Source organism: Tauraco erythrolophus, chromosome 13 (genome assembly GCF_009769465.1).
Source record: "Tauraco erythrolophus isolate bTauEry1 chromosome 13, bTauEry1.pri, whole genome shotgun sequence".
Lineage (NCBI taxonomy): Eukaryota > Metazoa > Chordata > Aves > Musophagiformes > Musophagidae > Tauraco > Tauraco erythrolophus.
The window spans coordinates 8,809,596-8,836,180 of NC_141477.1; the positions used below are offsets into that span (position 1 = coordinate 8,809,596).

Sequence of the window (26,585 nt, forward strand, 5' to 3'; positions counted from 1 at the left end):
ATAAGAGTCAGGCAGGATATTTGGAAGGGTAAGAAATGTAAATAGAATGAAATTCTTAAGTGAGATTATTGATATGACGGGACTAAAGAGCTTGGAATTCTGTGAAAAGTGCCTCTTTTCATCCCTCTAATAAGTCCATTACTTGCACTCGGGAATATTTTAAGGTCCTTTTCATGCTGAATCTGGAGTTGAGCATGCTTTGCATTTCAAGCTTTGTCTATGAATCAGTAGAAGCCAAAGTTATTTCTGCTTTAAAATAACAGGAGCAGGGAACAGCTAATCTCTTTTCATTCTGAGTCCTTACATTATTTTACCGGACAGAGTTTGTGTTGGCTACAAAACAGGGCATTCACAAAATCTATGAGAAGGAATTTAAGCTAAGAATGAAGCCTAGATTGCAGTATGCATAAAGACTCCTTCTCCTCAGGCCATTAAGAAATTCCAAATCTGAGCTATTTTGAACAGTGACATTAAATTAGCCTTGCTAATTCCAGTAATTCAAGCCGATAGTTGAGTTTACAAATCTACTAGATGAGGCCTTCCCATAATTACAATCTCAATGTGCTTTTCAGCTAAGGTGAGTTGGCACAAAAAAAGATAAATAAATAAAAGGGGGGAAAATGCTCTTTCTGTTCTGGCTTTTGAGATGAATATCTCTAAAGAACAGTTAACCAGCTGTATTGCACCAATAAGACGTCCCCTGTCCCGGACTGGTAAGTTCATTTTGCCTCTAATATGCAAGTGAAATGCAGAAAAGAGACTGGATTTTCCCCTGCTTTGTTTTTTTCTGTTGTCACTTTTCAAAGGAGCATTGATGCTGCTGGTGCTTGTAGTTTGGTTTTTAGTTGTTTATTTACAGGTAGTAATTCCCACTGAGAAAAGAAAAAGTCTGACTGTGTTAGCCTCTTTTGTGGAGGGAGGGAAAAACGACCTTTGATGGATAAATTCAAGTTAGAGCAGGTGGAGCAGGATACAAAGCAGCAATCCCGCTTATTCCTCTGGAGAAGAAGTTTGGTTTCCAGATCCTAACACAGCTAGACGTTCTCAGAGTGATGGAAACGTTTTAAGGATATGTTTTCAAAGCCATAAGGCACGAAACAAATAAAAATTGAGTGCATTATTTACGAGAGTGTTAATTTTATTAGAACTGAGCTGGGCTAATATAAAGGCGAATGTAAGTATTCACATCAGCACTTAACTCAAGCTGCAATGTTCATAAAGTGTCCTTTTGATCAAGCTGTAAGTGTTTTCATGCTTATTCTGTGAGCATCACTCAAAGTGACCTAACTGTAGCTCCAAACAGGCATCTGCAGCTGCAGAAGTCCTTGAGCAATAACAGGTCAGGAACTTGAATGCGTGCTCTGCCGGGAATGCTAATATTGCAAGCTTTTTTTTAATTTTTTTTTTCTGTTTCAAATAAGAATGAAAGCACAAAAACTCTCATGAAATAAAAATTCCCAGCAGAAAATTGTTCTGCCACCATGAACTGTGGATACTTGAGTCAAAGTGTCAAACAAAATTCTGATTTTACTCTGTCTGAATGATCCCGGCATGGCCACGAAATATTTTGATACCATCGGTGTGTGAGTGTTTGACCTTTCTGTCGTTGATAACGTTCTCACCATTGGCACAGCCAAGCAAAACACCTTTTTAGGAGACCACCCTGATTTAAGGGGACATTTTTCTGCTGGGCACGCGCAGGGCTGGCTGCGGCTCCTGCAGCTCCCAAAACCACGGCAGCGCGTTGCATGGTCCCACAGAGCCTGTTCGGAAAAGGGATGGATCAAAAAGTGTGTGGGAGGCTGGCAGGCATCTTGTCCTCTCCCTTGTGCAGGGGGATTTCCTACCACTGATGCACGGTGCCCACAGGCTCAGGTACATCCAGCAGACAATGCCCCAAATTGGTGTTTAGGACAAAATCAGGTAGAAGCAGCTGTTTTCAGGGGCTGGAGGGAGCTGCTGTTGCTCCCCAAGGCCGGGGTGATGGCCGGGGAGGAGCGTGGTGGGGTGCTGCAGGGCATGAGCCCATCTCTTTTCTCTTTTCTGGGAGGGTGAGAGAGGAGGGAGGTTGTGACGCAATTCTGGATTTCCAGGAAACTTTTATCTCTAATCTCCGTAATCCGTTTGAGAGAGGATTTTGTATTTTTCAAGGGATTTACAAACTGGATTATGTAGCCCTTTTATTTTGATTTTCCACCATGGTTGTGACATTCCTGAGACTGAGCCGTGAATGCTACAGATAGGACGGAGGGGGAGGCATTCGTGGACTTGGACTTCGGAGCTCTTTTGGGTTGTCACCTTCTCGTTTCACTGCTGGCTGTGCTGATGGTTGTGCCCCCAGAGCAATTTGAAGGCTCCCACATGAGCTGTGCATCCTCATCCACAGTACCCTCCATGGCTGCATGTACAAGCTGACCTGGGGAGGTGCTGGGCAAGAGCTCAGGGCTGATTCTCTCCCTCCTTTGGTCCTTTCTCCTGTGATAGAGACAGCCAAGATGGTCTCCTTGAGCTCCACCATGGACCCAGCCATGAGCACTGGCTTAATGAGGTCCCAACTGCAGGTCCCTGAGCATGATGGGGACCTCTTGACCCCCAGGAAAGAGCAAATGTGGCGAGATGGATCCGGCACAGTCCAAGCACTGCAGCCATGGCGTCCTGGTGCTCAGCTGGGATGACACTGGGTTTCCCCTCGGAGCTGCCACTGCTGTCCAGCTCTAGCTTTCAGCACCATCATTCCACCACCGGTGCTTCAGGACCAGGATTTGCTCTTGGTCCAGGAGGGAAGCAGGGAGCAGCCCTGGTTTTGTGTCAGATGTTGCATGCACCCGGAAAGCAGCTGGGTTTCATTTGGGTCTTTCTCAGCAGCCATGCAGAAGGCAGTGCAAGTCCAGGTCCTGGTTTCAGACCAGCAGCTGTTCCTGGGGCTCCTTCCAGCGCCAGGAAAATGACCTGAAGCTGTTAAAAAGTTTCAGCCTATGAACCCAACCTTTCTTTTTCTATATAAAGTGGGAAAGTCGGGAATGGTGATGTTTCCCAGGGCCTCCTGCATTACCCCGTTTTTATAGGCTGAAGTCACTTTAATGTTGTTTTAATGCAGGGCCCAGGGTTTGGTTTATTTATTTATTTATTGATTGATTTTAGCGTCTTAACACGATTAAAAAAGCTGGGCGGTGCTATAGCCTCTCAGTTTCCTTCCCTTGGCAACGCTCTCACCTCAACCCGTGCTCTGCAAACCTTCCCCCAGCATGGGCAGGGGGAGCTTGTTCTCCATCCATGCCGGTGATCCCAGCAAGTGTAAGATCACAAAACCTCGGGGAGTTTCTCCGGGAGCAGAGGCAGGCTGAGCAGATGTGTGCAGACCACCATGCCTGAGCCTACCTGCCAGCTCTACCTGTGGGCTGAGCAGGTATGTCCATGCTCAACCCAAATTCTTGGGATATGACCTGAAATCTCACTCCAAATATTTTCCGTGGTGTCATAAACTCCTGGTGGAGTCTCTGTCAGTTTGATCCCCGGGCTGGGAATGCTGCTCAGGTGCTTTCTTTATGTGCGTGCTCAAGGAACAAAACACCAGCCGCCTTTGAATTTTGTTGTCCTTACAAGCATAAGGCAGTGATGGATGTCTGGGGATTTTTGACTGAGTATAGAGTCTTAGTCCCTTCTGATTGAAGAGGCACGTTCCTGGTTGCCTACTAGGAGCATGACTGCTGTGAACCCAGTTCTCCATGGCCTGGACCCCGTTCACGTCTGGTTTCTGCACACAATGAGTCACAAAGGAATATGTCAGATGTTCCTGGGTGCCGTAACACCACCGTGGGTTTTCTGATCAAGCATTGAGAAACATCCTTCTGCCTTGAGGGCTGCTTTTAGCTGCTGGCATCTGGGAGGCAGGGACCATTGCCGTTCCCCTTAGGACTGCGTCTTGGTCGGTCTTGCTAGTACATGAATGTCACTCAATGTCTCGAGCTTGGAGAGTTGAACAGCAGCAGGCAGCAAGTAAAAGCTGCCTGTCCTGGTCCTATCCAAAGAGATTTTAGGGGAGCAAAGATGAAGAAGAAAATTCCAGTTTGATGTGGTGATTTTGGTTTTGGTCATTAGAGGAAATAGAAAACATTTCATTTTGCTCTGCTGTCACTAGAAACGTTACCTCCCAAAATGAAGAATGTCTTGGATGGCAGCAGAGCAGTCAAAAGGGGTCGCTTTGTGAGTTTAGACCTTGAAGGTCTCCAAAGAGGGAGAGGGTGACTCCACAGCTGGGTGGGCTGAGGTATATGGGGGATCTGCAGGGACGTGGCTTGACCTAATCCTGTATTGCTGCCCCATATATCACTTCACTTCCATTCATACTCTTCTGTTTCCAGCTTTTCCTCTTTTTCTTTCTTGACTCCTGCCTTTGTAGACGCTTTTGGCTGTCCATGTCCAGCTCCCTATTTTCCAGTTCTTGTCTCCTAGGTTCATTTAGGTAGCAGCTCTTTTTCTGGACAATACAGCTGAATATCAGACCAGGGCATGCTGCTTTGTCATCAAACTACAAGGACTCCAACACTTCCAATTAATAATGCTAATGAGATTCGTTAATTTTTAATAGATTACATGAGTGCGTTTTGCTGAACACGTTTTTGTGGCTCTGCTCTGCGAAGACAGTTCAGAAACTCTTTCACTTGCTGCCAAAGGGAAAGCGATTAATGTGATTGCAGACGCCAGATTCTCTTTGGGGTAAATTTAGAGCACACCAAGGAGCAAAGAGGAATTTAATGAGTACATTTTCAAAATAAACATAGGCCCAGGTCGTAAATGATAGCCCTTTCTCACCACCAGCCTCCGGCCAAGGTGGGGTGGAGGAGTAGTTGCTTGAATTTGGGTCATGGTGCAGTCCCTCTGCCCATACCATATGATGTGTTGAGTTTCTGGAGGTGTTTTTCCCTTTGCCTCACTGAAAGCTTGAGGACATCTGTGGACAAGACTTTTGTGGTAACGCTGGAGGTTGGGGAGCCGAGGTGCACATACCGGCTGCCTCGCAGAGCTCATGGCCAATTGCCCTGTCCACCCCAAGCAGCACCTGGTTGTATCCCTGGCGTGGGGCTCAGCTGGAGCTTCCTCACTTCTTTATGCTGGATGACTTGGTCGACCAAATCAACCTGGTTGCCACCCTCCAGGATTCTTCCCCTGAATTGGTGCTGGTTTGGCGGTGGTGCCTGTGGGCTTTGGGTCGCTCGCAAATGTGCGCTTGCGGGCCGCAGGCCATCAGCGGCACGCCGGCAGCCGGCATGTGTCAAATAGGCAAGCGTGGAAAAAGTCTTGGTTTGCAAATCAGCAATCCCAAACCCAATTCTCTTGGGTTTCTGCCCAGGAAGTCGGTTTTACCACTCTCTGCTGAGCCGCACCAGGCTCCCTTGGCCATGTTGCCTACGGCAGCGGGATGGTGTTGAGCTGGATTTTATTCTTCTTTTTTTTCTTCAAAATCATATTGCCAAGAGCCGCACCTCCTAAATTGCTGCGGAGGAGGTGGAAAAGCAGAGGCACAAGACCATGCACATGCTGTGCATCCATCTTGGTGATCTCGCAACGGTGCCAACACAAGCATCGCGGCCAGCCCCGGCTCAGCGCTTTAATTACGCACTGGCGCGGCCACACCTATGGCTGGGCTGTTGCAGCTCGTTGCACAAGAAGACAACTGGCAAACCTGTTGGTGCTCCAGGATTTTAGTGGTAATAAGCCAGAAGGCAAAAGCTCCCTGGTGAGATGAAACTGTGCTTGGCTAGGTGTTTGGAAGAGTTTAAGGTGTTTTGGAGAAGCAGAGGTTTGGGGATCCCAGCTCTCTCCACACAGTCGTGGCTGTGTAACTCCATGGATGGGTTCGGATGTTGTCTTTGTGGACATGGAGGTGTGTTTGCAGTACGAGCTGTTTAAACGCACGAGAAAGCCCGATAACTGGAGGCTGAGGTGAGCAGAGCTTTTGGTGTTCCAACAGGAAGAGTTTGGAACGAAACTGGTCTGTTGCTGTAGACTTTTGATGCAAACACCTGTGAGAGTGAAGTGGTTGGTGCTGTAGAGATGGAGTGAGTTGGGAGTCAGGGTTAGACAGTCTGATCTGTGGGATCACGAGCTCTTAACGCTTCACCTTGTAATGAGTCAACAGCTTGGGCTTGACTCAAACATCTGCCCCTTTAAGAAATCCAGTCTTGGTTTGAAGTCTGCTGCATCTGCTGCATCTGCTGGCAATTTGTTCCCCACACCGATGAGGCTTACTGCTTAAAAAAAATAAATAAAATGATGCACCCCAGAGATTGTAATTCCTGTCGGTGATGGTAGCGTGTGCCTTCCTAGACCAGTCCTGAAGGACACACAGAGGCAGATGTTCACAACTGACCACAAAGCTGCAGGAGCTTGCCAAGCTGCCCTGCTTATCTCTGACATTTCTACTCGATCTGTTTTGCGCTTACTGGAAACACGTGGTCACGATCCCTTCCCTAGTCCCTTCACACCGCAGAGTTTCCACCATTGCAGACAAGGGCCATCACCACGTCCCCGCAAGTGCTTTGGCTCTCTTGGCAGCCTCGTCTGGTGAACGTGCTGCCTTAGGCATGATGGTTTCACCCGTGGGGGGATCCCCTTCATGCCGTTGCCGCTGCACTGGGCACCGGCAGAGCTATCGAGTGACACTGCGACGTGGTTTTCACGTGTGGCCGTCCAGTACAGCTCTGTTCTTCTATTTGGTCCATCGCTGGAGCCCTCTGCTGGGGCAGGCGTGGCAGGCGGGCAGGCCAGGTGCATGCCTGCGAGGTGATGTCCTCTGGCTCTGGGCAGCAGCCGAGCCAGCCTGCCCGAGTTGGGCACTGTCCTCTTGAAGGTCATTTACCAGAACGGCATTTGCTATCAATTCTTTGCTTAAGACTGTGTTGTCCTTTTAGGGGTGCAAAGGGATGCTTCCATAGGCAGCGGTGGATTTGGCACAGGAATGTCTGCCAGAACACTGCCTGTGTGCCAGTACTCATCATAGAATCATAGAATGGTTTGGGTTGGAAGAGACCTCAAAGATCATCCAGTTCCAAACCCCCTGCCATGGGCAGAGAAATCCTCCAGGTTGCTCAAAGCCTCATCCAACCTGGCCTTGAACACTTCCAGGGATGGGGCAGCTGCAACTCCTCTGGGCAACCTGATCCAGTGCCTCACCACCCTCATTGTAAAAAATGTTTTCCTTAGATCTAAACTAAATCTATTCCCTTCCAGTTTAAAGCCATTACCCCTTGTCCTATCACTACAACTACACACCCTTGTAAAAAGCCCCTCTCCAGCTTTCTTGTAGCCCCTTTAGGTACTGGAAAGCTGCTAGGAGGTCTTCCTGGAGCCTTCTCTTCTCCAGGCTGAACCACCCCAACTCTCTCAGCCATCCTCCCGACTTCTGCGCCAGCTGCCATGGGACTTAATATTCCAACTCAAAACCAATCTCCTCCCGCTTCAGCCATCTTTTGTAGCCGTCTCCAAAGCCAGCACGGTGCAGCAATAAGAGCTTTTCAATGATTCCTGCCCGATAAGCTTGCGCAGAGTCGGTACGCCTAATTCTAGTCCTAATCCACGGAAAAATGCTGCCACTTCATTTTGTGGATGTGGAAAGCGTGTGTTGTAGAGCTGGCGGCAGGTTTTGTCATCCACGCTGCGCGACCGTAGAAGCTTTTGCTGTCCTGGGAGCACAGGGCGGCAGCTTTGTGTTCGAGGGGCTTTTGTTACAAAAGATGCTTCCGGAGAGACTGGCTCGTGTTCGGCTGGAGACCTTTCACCAGCTGCCTAAGGATTTCTGGAAACGCCACGGCACGCTCGGCTTGCTTGCGGGGAAAAAAAAAAACAACCAGAGCTAATGATTGACTATTATTTTAAGGGGATTATCTAATCCACAGCCCAGAGGACAAGAGGGGCCAAAATGAGCGAAGATTGAATATGTAATTAGTGCAGATTGTTGGTAATACCCTCTGGACTCCAACTGATCATAAAAAGAAACAGATTTTTCTGGTTTCCCTCCCCCAAAAAAAGTTTTTGCAGGCCAAAGGGCCACTTTGTAGCAGAAACTGTTGCAAATCAAGTGGGACATCACAGCCGGGGCAGGGAGACCTTCACCCAGGGGATGGCTGGGGAGAGGAAGGCAGAGGAGCTGCTTCTCTTGGGTGTTTTTGGAGCATAAAGGCAGAGTTTTGGATGGAAGTGACCAAAATGGCGTTTGTGGGAGGTTGGTTTCTGGTATCCTGTTGCCTGTCTTGCAGATCGATCCCTGGTGCTGGGGCTCCTTCTGTCCTGGCAGCTGTGGGAGCAGGAGGTACAGGGATGTGGTGATGACCTGGACTAACTGGGGATCCTAATGAAGGCTGAAACCCATAATGAAACTCTCTCAGGAAGTACCTGGTTAGGAGCATTTGCTAATATGGATTCCTGGATTTGAAATATGATTATTATTATTACATATTTTTAACATCGTTATTGCCTGAACCTGGTTATCAGCTGCCTCAGGTCTGTTAGAGACTGGTATTTTTTATTTTCCTTTCCTCCTATGTACCAAAGGTCAGTAGAAGTTAAGTAAAAGGGATTTGCAAGAGTTACAGATCCATTATGAATACAAAATAAAGGACATATGGCTGAATCCATCAAGCCTGAAAATACAATTGGGCACAAATAAGCCCAGAGAAGGGAACAATGGAAGGAACAGTGAAAATGAACGGCACACCCGAGCACTAAACTTCTGAAGCAGTTAAACAAGGCCGGGAAAGTAGCTCTCAAATCTCTGATGACAGGAGGGTTTCTGTTCCCTTCACTTTAATTTGGTCAAAGAGGGTGAATGAAAGAATCTCTGTTCCCATATGGGTGAAATACCATGATTTTAAAAATTACCCTTACTCAAGTTCAGATGAGATCCCAGGATTTGAAAATTTCCCATGTAAAAAGAATATGTCTGAAATGATTGTTGTGGTCCACTTTGGCCGAACGTGTCCAACACGATTCCGCTGCTGCGTTGCGAGCGGCGCAGGAACTTGCGTCTCATAAGTTGCATCGCAGAATGAGACTTTAAATGGGAACGTCAAAACCCTTCGTGCTGTTAAGGACCATGCCAAAACACTCTTTTGTTTCAAATTTCTTTTCTAAACTGAAGGCAAGAGTAGTTACTCAGTTCCTGTGGAATTTTTTTTTTTTTTTAGTTTTGCTAGGTTGTCCAATAAGAGAATATTTTGCCCCAAAAGCTCTGCCCACCAGCTGCATATCGTTGGCCTGGAAGCATGTGGGTGCCTGATGGTACCGTGACCCCCATGGGGCATCTTTTTAGGCTTTAGGAGTCTCTGGAGTGTGTGGAAACCCCTTCCAAAACACACCAGGGCATGCCATCTGTGATCTGATGGACATCGTACCAGCTGAGGAGTCTTGTGTAAAATGACCAACTGCAAAGTAACCTGCTGTGATTAACCCAAAATCCTTTCACTTATTCTGCAGAAATGAGTTTAGGAAAATAAGATGGTGCAGCCAGACTGCTCCCAAAGTGCTCCGAAGCCTGAGTGTCCCTCGTGCCAGAGGGACTTTTTCTGTGCTTGGAAAGCAGCAGAGGATGGGCAGGGGTGGCCTCTGTGCCTATCCCTGTCGGGGTGGCACCTTTTCCTGCTCTGCCAACGGGTGTGCAGCTCTGGAGGACAGCAGTGTATCCGTACTATTAAGAAGAAAATCAGGAAAGCTGTGGGGGAGAGGAATCCCGGTATCTATGGGAATCTCCTGGAGAAGCCAGAGTTTACCAGGCAGGTTTTCTTGCACCTGGCCCTTTGTGCGTGTGGATATCTGCTCCCTTTCAGCTGTTTCTGACCCTCTTTGATGGCCTGGGCTGACTCACCTGCCACGCTAAGATTGTTATGCTTTTGTTTTGCAGTGTTTGGGTATTTTTGATTAAGAAATACTGCCTATTTGCCTTGGCAGCGGTGCTCGTTGGATTGATGCGGCATTTTTAAGCTGGAGTGTTTATTCAGCCTGTTGTATGCTTTCTCAGGGGTGGGGTGGGATGATCCAAACCCGTCAGTGTGCTGGTGATCCACGAGGGCTTGTGAAAGGCTTGAGCCAGGGTCTCTTCTGATGGAAACCACCAGATTCCTCCACTCCCAAAGGCCAGGCTCGGGGGATCAGACAGACAGGCTTAACTGATTCCCATCCAGGTGAAAAATCTGAACCCCAGAAGGAGACAGCGACAGCAAGAGAAGGGGAGCGGGGAACCCATTGCCCAGAGTCAAGCATGAGTGCACTCTCTCAGTCCAGATGCTCGGCAGGTGGACCTGGCTAATGGCATCTTAAAATATCTTTTGCTTTTTTGTTCTCAGAATTGCCGATTTCTTGCCTTTCCACATTGCCTGTTTGGACTTTTTTATTCCTCCCGGTCCCAGGAGGACGAGCGTGACTGTGAGTTACTGTTCAGTAGGTCCTTTGCAGCCAGTGATGGGCTGCCACAAGGTTTTTCCCCCGTTAATGTCATGCTCCTCTGCCAGGACTATCAAAAGTTTTATAGTGGACATTTTCTTGGGTTGGAGCTCCCATGTGCTTCATCTCAAAGTCCGCATGTTGCAACACCAGCATGCCTGGGGCGTGTCATCCATTCGCATTCCTTGCTCTGCAGCGCTTTGATGAGGTGGACAGGGGATGGGATGGATATATTAGAAGTGCTGTAAGGAGCATATTTTGCACACACTTATGAGAGGCCACAGCAATGTAGAAATGCTGAGCTCCCCGGGTCCTCACACCAGGAGGTATTTGGTGAGCAAGGCCTTGTGCTGCCTCTGGGTTTGGGGGAGCTATTTGTGCCCTCCTGTATTTCCTCACTCCTGCACGCATCCTTGCGGTGTCTGGGGAGCAGACATGATTTGCATTGCTAAACACCCGCTCTGCAGCTCAGCTGATTTTCTCTGGGAGCACCTTATAGTTGTGATTTTTTGGTCTTTCCAAACATAAGGTTTGGTGTAGGGTACTGGGAGGTGCTCGACTAGTAAGATATTTGCTACACTTTTCTGGCTCGTCCACCTCTGCTGCAATGCCTTTGACCGCACTCAGACCCAGCTGTCCCTGGCTGCCGGTACGGGCTGCCCTGGGGACCCTGGTGCTGGTGAGGGCTGGATGTGCCGTGCGTTGGGATGCTGACACACACCACCTCTTATTAACCACCTCTCTCCTGCTTTCAGAGCTGGCGTATGACCTGGATATGGATGATGCCTCTGCAAACAAGCAGCTTCTGAATCAGCAAAGCAAAGACGGTGCCGCAGTCCCCAGTGGTGACCCCGGGACCATGGTCCCCCACCCCGGCCCTGCTGCTGCTATCGCCCTGGTCCTGCCGCTGCTGCTGGGCCACCAGCCGTGAGCGGTGCCGGTGGCATTGCTCGGTGTCTCTCCACGCCTTTTTTTAATGAGGAAGACATTCGGAACCTCTCCTGAAATACATGCACGTTTCCAAAGACAGGGAAAATGACTTGAGTCGGTTTTGTAAAATAATATGGTATCTTCACATCAAAAAAATCCCTAAAAAAGCATTTGTAAACTAGTAAATATGTAACAGTTCTTTTTAAAAATAATCCTATTTAATTGATATTAAATTGTATTCCTTGCCATTTTTGAAGACTGAGGGCTCCATTGCTGTTGAGTTGAAGACGATATTTCATCTTGAGTTGTTTGAACGTGCATGGGGTACAGAACACCTACGATTTATGAAATACTCTGAGCAAATATCAGACCCCTGTTCCTAGTTGACTTAATACAGATTTTGTCTGTAGTTCAAGCAGTTTTTGTACTTACTCCAAATTCGAGGCTCACCCCTAGGAATCTGGCGAGACACATAGTACGGAGGGTGTGTGAAGACGGGAGAGAGCAGGTCAGACATAAGGCAGGAGGAAAGATGCTGCAGAAGAGGACTTGTCATGCACCGGGATTGTCGTGGAGCCGAGCTCCCCTAGGCACGAAGCACACCTGCTTTGTGCAAGTTGCAGGTGATTTTGCTGCTTGCCTCCCTGCCGGGTCCTGTGAAGCCCTTCGCTGCAAGCAGCCGGTCCCTTCTGGCCTCCCCATGGCCCATGCAGTGTCCTGGTTTTCTTCTTCAGAAGCGAAGCACCTCCTTTCCCATGGGAAATCTGCAAACACAGCTCCAGCCAAAGGACAGACGGTGTGGATGTACACGCCGTGCTTTACAGGGATGAAAACAGGCATCCGACACATTGTGCTACGAGGGAGGAAAAGAAAAAAATTTGCAGGAGCCTGAGGCAGATGAGACTCTTACTCACTTGTTTCTTTGCATGTTACTTTACTTCAGCTATCTCCAAAATAAAGGTCGGTTGCTCTATAAACGGTGTTCTGGAATTAGCCTCTGATGTGTGCAGGGCGATGCGCTGCCTTGTTCCTGGGGTGGACACTCTGGAAAGGCCATCGGTGCCTGGCTCAGGGGCACCACGGAAAGGCTTGGCTTAGTCTGATTAAATGGATGGGTTGGGGCCAGGGAGTGTTTGGTGTGGTTTGGTTCCTGGCCAAAATGGTTGCGTATTTCTGTTTAGGATGCTGCCGTTACTGGAGTGATTATATCCGCAGTATCTTAAGCCGCAGCGTGTGCGTGTACGTGCGCACACACACACTCATACGCACGTGTGTGCTTTAAATATTTGTGTGCCTCAGACCTTTTTAAAAGCAACTTTAGGTTTGAGAGAAAGTAGGTAAATCCGAACCATGCAATCAGACAGTTTGGAGAGCAGAAACTTTGCCCGTCCTTACTTTGAAGTGGTGGGGCTGATCTGGCTGCCGCTGATCCGAAGCCTTGCGACAAGCCGTGGCAGAGGGAGAGGTGGCTGCTCACCTCGCTCCTCTGCCTGGGGACCTGAGCTCCCGATTCCCTGCTCCTGATGGAGAGGAGCGGATCTGGGCTAAGCTCCAGTGTGACCTGCTGGTTCATGGTCGAAGGGCTTTCCCCCGGCTTTCAGATCCCTCGTGTCCCACCCGCATCGGGGTGAGCACCAGGGACGTTCGGGCAGCATTGGTGCCATACAGTATTCCTGTAAGTGCTGATTTTTCACATCCACGCCTGTGCAATGCGTATTTGTATATGCATATTTGTATTTTATGTGTTCACAAATGAAACTGCAATCCTCTCCATCTCTCGGGATCGCTACTCACCAGGGAACCCTCGGGACGAAGGGCTGCCGTGCACGGGGGTGATGCCAGGGAGAGCCGTCGGCATTGCTGGCAGAGGCATTTCTTGATCCTCCTGCTACCTGCCTTGTGTGTTGTCCTGGCTCTCCCCATTATCCCTGCTCGCCGCGCTGCAGCCGGCTGTGCCTGTGAGCCTCTGCTCCACCAAAGGGAATATTTTATTAGCGCCACTTGAATTCCCATCGCTTCTTCCCTTCTGATCATTTCCTTTCATCCCCCTGGAGTGCTGGCGAGGGGGAATGGGCCACTGGCTTTGTTTGGATGTTTGGAGATGATGTGCTGCCTCTGCCTCACCAGGTATCCCTGGTACCAGCACGGGGACATTGTCTCCTCTAATATTGTGTCAGAAATATTCCGTGTGCTTCTTCCTTAGATAAGCAGCAGGATGGGATGGTGACACCGGCTCTTCTGCAGTGTGAATCAGCGTGCTCGCTTTCTCTCTTGGGGAGATGGCTTGGGCTGTGTGTCTCCCAGAGCCCGCTGGGTTTCCCACTTGGCATCACCGCAGTGCCATGCTGGTGCTCCTCAGCAGAGGACCCCTCTGTAGCGCACAGAGCCCATTTTCCCGTTGCACACATGTGCTGTTTAGCAAAGCTATGCTGATTGGAGACTTGGTTATGATAAGAGATCACAAAAACGTGTTTATAAGATAACACATTACGACTTGGAAAAAAGCTGTTGAATTTTACCCTGCAGTGGGTTTGGATGCATGTTTTAACGGGGAGTTTGCAAGGTGGCCACCAAGGTGAAGTAAAGCTGACGTTTGTTTTTGAGCAGTGTTTCATTCCCATATCATGAGAAACAAGGAATAATTGTTCACTGTTTGTTTCTCTACAGCCTCTCTGCTTACTGTGACCTGTGTTGCCATGGGATGGGACATCTCCATCAGGAGATGGGCACTGTTACGTCCCCTGGGCATGTGTACCTGGAGCTCCATGCCTGTCTGAGGGCTTGCAGGTTTAACTGCTAACACACAGTGAAGATGTATTTCAATTTTTCTTTATTAGTAGTAGGATTTGTATATATATTAGTATATATATCAGTAATGAGTACAGGTATCATATATACAATAATGTATGGGTTGAGGTGTGGGGCTTGAGCTGACGGTAGGTGCCAGGGCAGTGTCTCACCTGCGCTCACAGCACCATGATAATGCCGCGGTGTGACTCCGGCACCGGCGGTGGCCACGTCTGGCCAGCGAGGCATGTGGCCAGAGTAAATATCTGCCTGGTTTTCTGCCAGCGGGAAAAGCAGCCGAACAGAGGGGTTTATGCTACAGAGGTGCTTCTGGAAAAAAAAAAAGTTAGAAAAAACCTCTTTTTTAAATAATTTCCAGTCGTGTGGTGAAACCCAGAGCTGGTCCCAAGCTGTTGCAAACTCTGATCACCGAGTGTCCCTGTGCAGAGCCATGGGCTCCTCAGCATGGCATGGCTGCCCTCCATCTGCCAGCGCCACGTCCCGGTGGTGCCTCACGGGCTCCATGCTTTGTGCTCGACGCTTTATGCCGGCGCCAGCTAAAGGTCCAGCAACCATGGGGAAGGTTTCCAGTCTCAGGTGGTTCAGCCCTTACTCCCTGCCAGTTAACCATAACGTGTCCCGGCCAGTTTTGCAGTTCTCGTTAAGCTGTGCTGGCAGCAGTGGGGTGGCCAGGAGCCCGCTGCCACCATGGCCATCCCATGCACGGGCAGGAGCGAGCAATGTCACACCGCACACAAAGCCATCGTGTCGCCAGGTGGGTTTGCAAGCAGCCTTGAGAAGGTGGTGAAGGCGGCACCTTTCCCTGTGTCTGAGGGTGGTGTTGAGATGCAAACATGTGCTTAGCATGTGTAACGTGTTTCTGTACTAACCGTGCATCAAATTATAATTTAAAACCAAAATATTTTTGTTGGATGGGAAGTCTCAGTTCATTAATCAATTGACTAATAGTTTAGTGCTGGAATGGTATAATCTGACGCACTTAACAGCTGCTCGAAACAGCTGGTGCTTACGGCTCGCGTGTTTTGGGAAGTGAAATCTAGAGTGTCTGGGGTTTGTTTTTCAGGGAGTTTTTCAGAATTGCTTGTTCATCTGCATGAGCAAAGCCCTCGAGTGCTCTGGAGGAGCGATCCAGCAGGGACACGGGACTGGATTCACTGGGGCTTCCAGCCGAAACAAACTGCCACTTGCACGGAGGATGCACAGAGCACCAGCCACGTCTGCAAAGATGGCAGCTGGACACGGGGCTGTTCCTGTGGGTTTGCCCAAGGGGGACACACGTAATCCCGTGCTGTCGGGTGGTTTGATTTGCTTTTGAGTCAAAATCGGTGCGTGCTGACCTATGGGTCTGGCAAGGGAGATGTCACCAACTGAGAGAGCAGCTCCCGGCTGCTCCCCGGCCTCGGAGGGTGCTCAGTCAAGGCACAGGGCAGGGTCCTGGTGAGGTGGCACGCTGGGCACTGCTGTGTCAGGAGGGGAGGAGATGATGGCCTTGTGCTGTCTGCTGCCCTTCTTTCTCAGCAGCTGCTGGTCCATGGTGAGACCTTCACAGCCACATGGAAGGTGGTGGAGGGGGCAGTCCCGGGGTGGAAGAGGCGCAGGGAGCAGAGGGATGAGCAGGCTGCTGGCAGGGACTGGACATGGGATTTTGCAGAAGTCTCTAAAGTAAGATACAGGAAACCACACAAAGACCTCAAAACAGAGCCATGTGTGCTGCTGAGATGCCTCCTTCCAACCTCAGAGCGTGTAGCTCAGTAGTGGGACCAGCCATGGCCAAGTCTAGTGGTCCAGGGTCCAGACACCCCGACTCACCTCAGCTAAAGCATCTCAGAAATATCATTTGGTGCCCAAACACTTGGGTGCCTTGGTGGGAATTTCCTTGACCTTTCCAGCAGCACTGCAGCTTAATGATTGACAAACACTGCTAAAGCTTTACCAGATCACAAGCCACACGCCCCAGAAGCAGGTGTTAGTTCTCGGAAACCCAGGGGTTTTTCAGTGTGAAATCACCCCGCAGCTGAGGGCGACTCGGCTGGGCTTCAGTGAATGCACAAATCATCCTCGTGCATTATTTGTTGCTTTAGCATGGAGCCAGGTGTGGAGGTGTTGGGGGAATGAATCTGCAGCCGGAGGGGAATCATAGAATCATAGACTGGTTTGGGTTGGAAGGGAACCTAAAGATCATCTAGTTCCAACCCCCCTGCCATGGGCAGGGACACTTTCCCCTACACCGGGTTGCTCAAGGCCTCATCCAACCTGGCCTTGAACACTTCCAGGGATGGGGCAGCCACAACTTCTCTGGACAATGAGGTGAAACTGTCACATTGGAGAGTGTTTGCTCGTTCTCAGCATGGGAATTTGGGTTTTCTATTAGGGACATGGTGAAACTCTTTGTGTGAAGAGAAGTGGTGGGCTCTGTTCAGCTCCAGCCTACTGTTTGCTCATGGGAGACCTCACTAAGAAGTTAAAGTAGGGGAAAAAACCAACCCAAACCCACAAACAACCCCCTAAATAAGCTTGTCAAAATGTTCCTGAAGGACATTCCCTGGAGATGAGGTAACTGAAATTTTGATACAGGCAGATGAAGCAGCCCTGGCATGTTTATACAGTCAGCAAATTTACTGCCTTAAAAAAAAAAAAAAAAAACAACAGAAAAGCAGTTGTTATTAATCAAATATAGTTTATTTTGTCAAACATTGTATCCTTTTGAAAATAAACATCTTGGTGGTGTTTTGCTGAGAGTGTGCTAGGTTCTGAAGTACACATCCGTGCCTCTGGGCTCCAAAGTGCCGTATCCCACAGCCCTTCCTGACAGCTAATGCCGTTCCCATGAACGCCATCATGCCCAGCTCCTGATGAGGGTCCCCGCGAAGTGTGTGCCAGCCCAAAAGGTTTGGAGGAGAAGACCCCATGCTTGCTGCTGCTGAGGGTTTTCTCCTCTTGGGTGCGTGCAGTGGGGTAGGAACTGATGCTGGTACCCGAGAGCACCTTAGGGGAAAGGAAGGGTCTTGCTAGGGACTCTTCAGGTTATTTCAGATGCTCCTCGGTGGCCATGGGGACACAGAAGACTTCTCCCGGATGTTCCAGCATGTTCCTGGTGTTGAAGACCAGACTTTTCCACAGCTGAAGTACAGATCTAGCCTCAACCTCCCAGTTTAGTGGCTGTCACCTCCTTCGCAGGAGGAGGAGACCTCGGCAACTTCTTGCAAGGAGTCAACGTGTTTGGGGAGCCCTGCCAGCAGGTTTTGTTTGCTTTCACTGTCCTTGTTATTTCAGCGCGCAAAGATGCCGCACATCCAGAAGGGAAGTCAGTGCTGGATCCGAGCAGCGCAGCCACCCTTCACATCCAGCGCTCTGCAGGCAAATCGTTAAAACGAAGTCGAAAGCCCGTCTGTAGCAGCCTGTATCCCTTCAGTGTCATATTATATTACCATCCACCATGTTAGCAAATGGGAAAATAAACACGGACTGGATAGTGAAGCAAGAGGCTGTTTAATTACAGATGTTAAGAAGAATGACGTTTGTGTACATTCCACCCAGAAGTGGATTAAAGTGGTGACCTTTCCCGTGGTGTGAAATGGGTTTGTTGTGGAGCCCAGGCATCTCGTGTCACTTCAAGATCTGCCAAACTTCTCGTTGCCCCTGTTGTTTATGGTTGACGTTGGATGATGTCTCTTGAAGCTGAATCTCAGCAGCTGACAGCGTTTTCTGAGAACTTGTCATCTGGACTCTATCTAGCAAAGTTCTCGGTATTGGGTGTATTTGTTCTCATTTGAAGGAAAAACAATGTTTTCTGGAAAGAAAAAAAAAATAAAGGGAGGGTGGTGGCATAACTGACTCATAATGTTGAACTGAAACCTACAGAAGGATCCAGGATTTGGCCCAGGGTGCCAGACCCACGGCATGAGTCACCGCTATTGCCTGTCGATGTGTGTGTGATAAACGTCTCCCGAGCGTGGTAGCCAGCGCAGACGCTTCACCCTGGTGGTGCCACAGAGGCGTCGAGGCCAGCTTTGCCATGCCCGGCCTCCCGCAACCATATCCGAGGAGAAGGCTGGAATTAGCATATTCCAGCCCACCAAGGTGCGACGTGGCTTGCTTCCTTGCAGTCCTTCTAGCAAGACCCTTGCTGCAGGTAGGTATTTACTGTGCCAGACATGCAACTGGCCAGTTCTTCGCTGTTCTGCTCCTGGCGAGAATGATAAAGCAGGAGGACAAGGGAAGAAGAGCTTTCACACCAGTATCACCAGCCTTGGTGGCATGAAATCCCCAGGGAAGGACTTATTTATCACTTTGCTGCACACAGAGCAAGCCCAGGCTGGGCACTGCGACCAAAGTGGCCCATGGAAGCCCTTGCCAACGCTTCCAGCAGATGCTGGTGGCTCGGAGGTCTAGGTTGGGCAGCACAGAGCAGGGAGATGGTCTCTGGCCAAGAAGCAAAGGTGTTAATTGGCCTAAGTAATTGCAGAGAGAGTCAGACCAAGTCTGTGGGTGGACACCGATTTGGTAATGAATGGCTGATGGCAGCAAGGGGACCGGTCTGTGCCAGTGGCCAGGAGCTCATTCCTTAATTGCTGCCTCGTCAGCTTCCAGAAGGATCACGGAGTGGTGCTGCCCTGTGCTCCCTGCCAGCCTTGCCTTGCTTTGGGGAGCCAGCGACCCAGAGGCACAACTGCACGGCTCCAAGGCTGCTGCATTTAAGTGCAGCAATCCCGGCCTCGTTTCACTGGGGCACCGGAGCGAGGGGCACCGTCTGGTGTGTGGGCTCAGGGTGCAAAGTCTCAGTCCCTGAGGTTATTGCTGGGGACACGATTTCACTCTGGTGTCACTTACAGAGCGACGAGGGGTGGGGCAGGGTGCTGCGGCCACCCGCTCACCCATGAAGGTGCAGGGAGCCTGGCACCGGGACTATGGATACGTGACATACGGATATCTCCATCGCAGTGGCGGGAGGATTTTGGTGCTGCCCCAGAGGCTCTGCTGCCCTGCCTGTGGCCGCTAGCCCAGCTCCCAGGGGCTCAGGCTAAAGGTGCTGCTCCAGCCCTGCGCAATGGAAACTCTCTCCCAGGAGCCTGGTTGTCACCTTACAGCTGGCACTAGGAGCCATGCTGGAGCCTTTGTGGTACCGCTGTGGTTAGAGATGTAAGAAAAACCCTCACAGGGGGTGGGAGGGGTGTGTGTCTTCCTCACGGTCCTGCTTTCCTGCCTGCAGCATCAACGAACTCCCACTCTCCTGGCTGGAAGAGGTGGCTGGGCTGGACCCCACCCTTGCTGGCTGCACCTTCCCTTTGCCTCCAGGAGCTCAAGCCCAATAGTTGCCTTTTGGTAACCAGCAGCTCCGCAAATTGTCCCCTACCCACAGATGCTGCTGCTTTCTGGCCCAGCGTGGGAATGTATGGAAGGTTGTTCACATTGACGGTTGGACTTGATGATCTTCAAGGTCTCTTCCAACCTAACCGATCCTATGATTCTACATGGGGAGGAACCACCGGCTCCCACGCAAGCTGAGGGTGCTGGTGGAGTATTACGGGACTCTCCTTGTCTCTCACCACCTCGAGATGCTCCTTCAGACAGCAAGGGAGACCAAGGCTTGGGGTGGGAAATGGCGATGCCCCTTTTTTAAGCCATAGCAGAGGTAACACCTCTTAGAAAGGCACGGGGGAGAGGAAAGCCATGGCTCCAGCCTCTGCTGCAGCGATGCTGCTGGGGGCTGGACGAGCCCAGGGGTCCGCAACAAAAGGCTGCTTTGGGAAGAAGAACCTTCATCAGCACAACAGGGATTGCCATCAGACACGTGGTGCTCAGGCAGAAAGACCGGGCAGGGAAATGAGCCGAGCTGCATCTCACAGCTTGGAGACAAATGTTTAGCAGCCACGTATCTGCTGGAGAAAGAATGAACAGAGACGTGGGTCTTGCACCTTTTAAACACTACATGTCTGTGGATCGCGAATGTGGGGATGGGATTTGCATGCTGCTTTATTTAGTATTGTATGAGCTGTGCTGCATTTACCGAAACCGCCCTGCAGGCACCAAATGTGTGACTGAAAAAAAAAAAGGATAAAAAAAGGCAGAAAACAAACAAAAAAAAGCAGAGAAGTGAAGGTAACCTCTTGCCACCTGTGCCCCAGCTCCAGCTCTGCCACAATGCTCAAGGGCAAACTATTGCAGGACCTCCGGCTTCCCGTCATGCTGTTGCATGGATTTCACCACTAATAATTAATGTCTTTCCCAGGGACTCACAGAGGAGCCCACTGAAGTCAGGGGTGTGCAGGTGCCAGATGGAGGGAGGAGATGGCAGTGGCTGCTGCGGGTGGCAGGGGCTGATGTCCCCACTTTTGTGGGCAGAGCAGGGGGCGAGGGAGAAGCAGGAGCGCGCTGGGAGGTCTCGGCACAGGGTGCAGGTGGGGTGTGAGCACAGAGGGAAGGAGGGGACCCTGAGCTGCTCTGTGCATGGCGGTTGGATGGCATCACTGTCACCTCCCTCTGCTGAGATTGACACAATGGTCACTCACTCCTGGGGAGGAAGAGAGAATTTGTGTGTGTTGGCATGACAATAACAACCATAATAGTAGCAGTAGTAGTAGTTGTAGTAGTAGTAGTAATAATAATAATAATAATAATAATAATAATAATAATAATAATAATAATATAGCAGCAACTGCTCTGTAGCTTATCTTGCACGCCCCTCAAACCTCTTTGTGGTTCCTGTGCTGCTTGCCTGAAACTTTCTTTTACAGCATTTAAAGAATGATCATTTTAAGCAAGATATACATCATTTATTTACTTTGAAGGAGACTGATTGTTCCCGCTGCCTGATGGGCTGCCAGACTCCACCTCTGGCAACTGTCTGGCAGGAGCCCCTGGTCATTGTGACCTTGACCTGCTCATGCAATCGCTAAAGGAGCAACTCACCATCCTCAGGTTCCTCTGTCTTCTGGCTGCGGGATAAGTGGATTCCCCATCCGCTGCTAAGATGGCTTTTACCACCTCTTTTACGCAGCCTCACATGGCATTTTGGTTAATGCTCCGCTGTTTGCTCTTGATCCTATTTCTGACAGCGTGGGATGGGCGTTGGGATGGTTTGCAGGGCTGCTGGGCGCTCCTGCTCGCCCCGAACCCCTCTTGCTCCTGTTTTTGCTGTGAAACCCAGGGCAGAGGCGGCTGCGTGAGCAGGGGTAGCCCCATCTCAGGCAGTAAAATTGCTGCTACCTGGCGTGCAAAGGAATAGGAGAGTGAGCCATCGCCAGCGTGTTTTTTCAGAGGGTGCCTGGTGCAGGCGGGAGGGATGAGGGGTCCGGCCAAACCCGCTCTGTTCCTTTCTGGGGGTCGGGGAGTCTGTGCCACAAGTGCTGCTCATCCCTGGGGAGCCTTTGGCTGAGGGATTTGTGCGGTTTGTGGTGCTTCATCCCAAAGTGGTCACGGTTAGCCAGGGTTATATAAAAATTAATTTCCTTGGTGTGCATGAGTGTGATGAGCACCGAGGTGCTCACCCGGTGTGGAAGGTGCTAATGCTTCACCCTCCACCACCATTTTTTAGCGTTGGCTTTCCCATCAGCCTCCTCCTTTCCACAGGGCCCTGGCCAGGTATGCACCAGCCTTGATTTCCAGGCTAATTAAAACCTTCATTTTTAATTTTTTTTTCCACTTGAAAGTGCACCTCTAAGTCAGGCCAGATGCTCTTGTTTTCAAAGTACACTTGTGTTGGGGGGCTGAGGACATCCACCAGCTCCAGCACTGCTATGGCAGAGGGCATCTTCTGCAGGGAAATTGCTCCCCAATGGACGAGTGCTGAGGCAGGAGAGGTGGCGGGTGAAGCAGCCCTTCAGTGAGCTCGTTTTGGGAGCAAGTTGCCTCCGGGCACCCTTTGGCCATCCAGCTGCAAGCAGGGCATGCTGCGGAGAGGAGGGAAAGCTTGTAGGGCTGGGGATGGAGAAGAACAGAGGGAGAGGTGGGACACAGCAGGGGCTGGCAGCTCATGTGCAAGGTCCAAGCTGAACCTCCTGCCTGCAAAACCCATCGCTGGCAAGACACGGACAGCAGCCGCACCGTGTCCCAGCAACAGAGGAGCCCGTCCTGCGCTGGGTTCTGCAATCGAGTTGTGGTTAACTGACTCAGGAGCGTGTCTGTGTCTCTGGGACATGTGTGCTGGCTTGTGGGCTCTGGAAAAAAAAACACCCATCCGAGTTGGTGTCATTGCAAATGTCATGGTATCGTCATCCCAGCAGCGTACAAGCTGGTGAATGAGGCTCCAAGGCAGCCAAGCCTGCCTTAGAAACCAAATTAAATTTAAAAGAATTTTTAAATTAAGAAATAATTAATTTGGAGTGCCATTCCTGCCATCTGGTTTTGTGTGATTTGGGTGTGAGTTTTCAGTTTTCCCACTGCAGCAGTGGGACTTGGGGAGAAAAAAAAAAAAAGCAACCCTCTTTAAAGAGCTGAGACAACAATTTCAAGTGCAGGGCACTTACATTAAGTATTGTGAAACCTAAATTGCAGGAGCTCAGCACCGCTGATGGTTACTTTCAGACCTGTGTCGCAGAAGAGGAGCGAGCACACAGCTACCTGATGCTTCGCTTCCTCAACTGAAACAAAGACGTTGTGAGTCAGAATGAAATTTTCCATGAGGAACTTTTGCTTGGCCGTTAATACCAAAACTGCTGAAAGTTTTTTTCCCCTTCTACATGAGCCCGTGGTGAGCTCCGCGGAGGCTGGTTGGTTTTGAGGGGACAGGATTGTGAGGGTGCTGCAAGGAGGGGAGACGCCAGTCTTGCACATAGGTGGTTTCGGCGCAGTGCAGAGGTGACATCCCTGGACCTGCCGTTTCGGACCGAGGCGGAGAGCAAAGGAGGTGTGAATCGTGGCTGCGACAGCCCACGGGATTCCGGGTCCCCCAGCGAAGGGCCGCGCGGCTGCTGTTTTGCAGACCCATCACTCCCCAAGTTACTCCCCTGGGGAAGGGGACCTGAGGCTGTGCCCAGCCCCATGCTGGTTATCCTGGCGGGGTTTTCAGCCTCCGCACCAGGGATGCCGAGCGCTGCTCCCACGTGGGCTCTAGATAGTGGAAAGAAGTAGCAGGAAAAGTCCTTTCTTCTTCTCCTTTCTTTTTTTTTTCTTCTCCCACCTTTTTTTTGACCCTCATCCTGGATGTGGCTGGTGGCCATGAGCTCTCCCAACCCGCAGGCTGGATTTCCAGGGGATGGGAGCGTGCGGGACAGCCAGCCTCGCCACGCGGTTCTCCACGACGGGGACAGCTGGGTCAGCACATCAAAGGGGCAGTGGCTGCTTCCGCCATCCCCATCTCGTGTGGGGCACGCTCCCCGCCCTGTGGCGCAGGACCACCCACGCCGCCTGGCACATCAATCAGCCCCAGCTGAATCTCGCTGTGGCCACCTCCCTGACCCTGCTTATCTCCCTCCTTTTCCCCTGGGATTCAAGTGCAAATGCCCAGGGCAGCGGGTGTACGGTCCCCAGCACCTCAAGGTTCGCCCAGGCTGATGCAGGATCTCCCAGCTGATTTACAGCAGGAAACATCGACCTGCAGGCTAACAAATGGCTGGTTTTTATTCCCCCCCCCCTTTTTTTTTTCTTTCCTTCCGTCTTGATCAACTATTGCAATAAAACAACTTTTATTTTTTACCCCCTCCTTTCTCCCCAATCTATGCCCAAACCGCAATATTGGTTAAAAATATAATCTGTGAAAAGAAAAGGCAAATAAATGAGCACATCAAAGCCAGCTGCCTGGGGCTGTTCGGTTGGGAGCAGAAATAGGGCCAGGCCCTGGGCCCATTATCTTGCTGATATCTAATGCCACCACTTCAGAGTGTGAGAATGGAGCCTTTTTTTCCGCAGCCGAGCGTACTGGCCGGGGTGGTGTTTGGGAGCACAAAGGCTGCCATCCACCCCAGCTCTCCAGACAGGCTGTTGACATGTTGCTCTCAGATTTCAGTCCTGAAAATCTGGAACTTTATGCTGAACAAATAACATGATCTTTTTCCTTCATCTGGAAAGGATAAAAACAATTGCTGGCACTTGGAGCAGATCGCTCTTTGTTTTCCTCCATCCTCTCTCCCGGCTTTTCTCGCAAGCCCTGACTCGCTACCCGCAAGTCACAACTCGCATATTTTCATCTGAAAACTTTAAACCACGGGGGGTGAGGGGCGAGAGCGGATGGGGAATGAAAAAGAAGATTAAAAAAAAGAAAAGATCACAAACAGCGCTGAGATAACCATGAACGTCTGGCAGCCCACGTGCCGCCCTGGCCCCGCTGGGTGGGGAGGATGGAGCGACACGCGAAGTGGTTGCCATTTAGAGGAACATGGGCAAAGCCTGCCTGTGCTGCTCGTGGAGGAGCGGGGCTCAGCACCGGGGAGGGCTGTGTCCTCCGAGCCCCGTGTCGAACCCTTTGATGGGCGTCGCACCTGGGATGGGGACGTGAGCTGTGGCTGTTTGGGTCCAAGGCAAAGTCTGGTGAGTCTTCCTCAAGGAGTGGGACTTGAGCCAGCACTCACCCTGCACCCCATTCTCCTGAGCTGCCCCTTCATGGGTTTTGTTTTCGGCATGGCACCGTTGGGGAGAGAAGCCGTGACAGCCCGTCCAGCCCTGCTCCCACACTGGTGAGCAGGAGGGAGAGCAGTGGGTGCACTGCCAACACCTCCTGCCCGCAGCAGCGGTCATTTCAAGCAGGTTTTTTTCCTCCCACCTGTGTAAGTACACACAATTTCCACTCTGTGTTTACAAATTCTTTTGAAACAGCCTTTAAACAGAATGAAGAGCATGCCTGGGGGTTAAAAAGGCTATTATTTTATCATTATTTATTTATCATTATTTTATTGATACTGAAAGCTCGTACAGAACAGGACTGGGACAAATCCCACTTGGAGCCCATTACTGACCCATTTGGCCTCCCGTGTCCCAGGTGATATTAAAGGGGTTGGTCACTTCTGCTCTCTTCCGCTAATGAAATCCTCAAAGGCGCTGATGCGCATCCCTGCTGTAACGAGGCAGATTTCTACGAACCAAGCATTTGCTGGACCGATGCCCGGGTAGAAGTGCTTTGAGGTGAATGAAAGGCCCTAGATGAAATGCTGGGTGCAGTAATTAGTATCTCTGGAGCTCCCCCTGGCAAGCTCACACTGATCTTTCCATGTCCTAAGAAACCAACCTTGACCTCTCTGCTGACCAGCACTGTGCGGCTCCATCCCTGGACAGGCACAGCTTGACCTGCAGCACCAGCGCTGCTGGTGGAAACCAACCTCCCACCCAAAGGAAGCAAGTGCCATCAACAGTGATGCCTGGTATGGAAGGGGACCGGGACAGTCTTGCTGACAACTGCAAAGCAACAGGCTCCCTCTTCCCCTGGCTCCGCTCCATGGGTTTTCAGCTGGCACAAGAGAGCTCAGGTAATACGTAGTTATTACTCATTTTTAAGCAGTGCCAACTGGCTGGGTTATCTGCTGCTCTGAAAGTGTCTTTCTCCCTCTCTCTCTCCTTTCAGTGGTAGGAGATAATTTCCTGCTGCTCCAGACAGTGCTTGGGGTTGTTCCCCTCTGCCCTGGGTCTGCAGGGACCGAGGCCACGTCGCCAGCATGGCCACTGACAGCAGCTGGGGCCACCTCCAGCCATGCCATGCTGGCCGCACGTGCCGAGAGCCCTGGGCTCTTCTGAGAGCAGGGTATGTTTTCTCCATGTACAGGAGATAGGAAAGAATAAATACCGGGCTTGAATCATGGCCAGGGAGATTTAGGAGAACCATTAAGAAATGCTTTTGTGCAATAAGATCCCAAGTGGATAGCTGGGACAGGCTGTGCATTCTCCATTGAAGAGGGATTTTGAGAACAGAGAGAGAGAGGGGACAGCTCGAGATCGGTTCTGCCAGGCCAGAGAGGGAGGCATCAGGTATCTGAAGCTTCTTCCAGTTCTAATCTCTGCGGCTCCGGGATTTTGTGAACCCACTAGCTGGGTGACGTGCTTATCTGTGGACTGGGAGACTGCACGTCTAACAGGTGAGATTAACCCGAGTGGGCAGGCTGGAGTGTGTGAGATGGCCGTGCCACTGCTCACAGCATCCACAAACCGACTCTTAAAGGTGGAAAAAAAAGCAAAAAAAGCAGGCCAGGCTGTGATGCCTGCTGGAAATGCAGCCCAGAGTGCCTAGGGGAGGTCTGAGGAAGGGGTTGTCACTTAGAAGGGATGGAAACGCAAGAATGACTTGTGGCTTGTTTCCTCTGTCATCCCCGAGTTATGCTATTCATCTTCTCCCCTACCCTCCAACTGCTGCTCCCCTGCCCGAGGCACTCCCCCCCTTTCACGTCTATAGGAAGATTATGCGAGTGTGGATGGGGAATTAAACATCACGGCTGTAATTCACACCATGCAAGGCCTGTGTGAGGCAGACACAGCGTCCCTGGAGGGTCCCG

General features: G+C 50.6%; 1 protein-coding gene across 1 annotated transcript in view; it reads left to right on the forward strand.

The window, feature by feature from the left end:
* The window catches only part of GPC3 (glypican 3), a 154,352-nt gene extending 142,987 nt beyond the window's left edge, over nucleotides 1–11,365 (forward strand). Inside the window, exon 8 of the mRNA XM_086619626.1 lies at nucleotides 11,190–11,365. Coding sequence (XP_086475752.1) covers nucleotides 11,190–11,365 — 176 coding nt within the window. The remainder of the gene's footprint in view (nucleotides 1–11,189) is intronic.
* The last annotated feature ends 15,220 nt before the right edge of the window (nucleotides 11,366–26,585 follow it).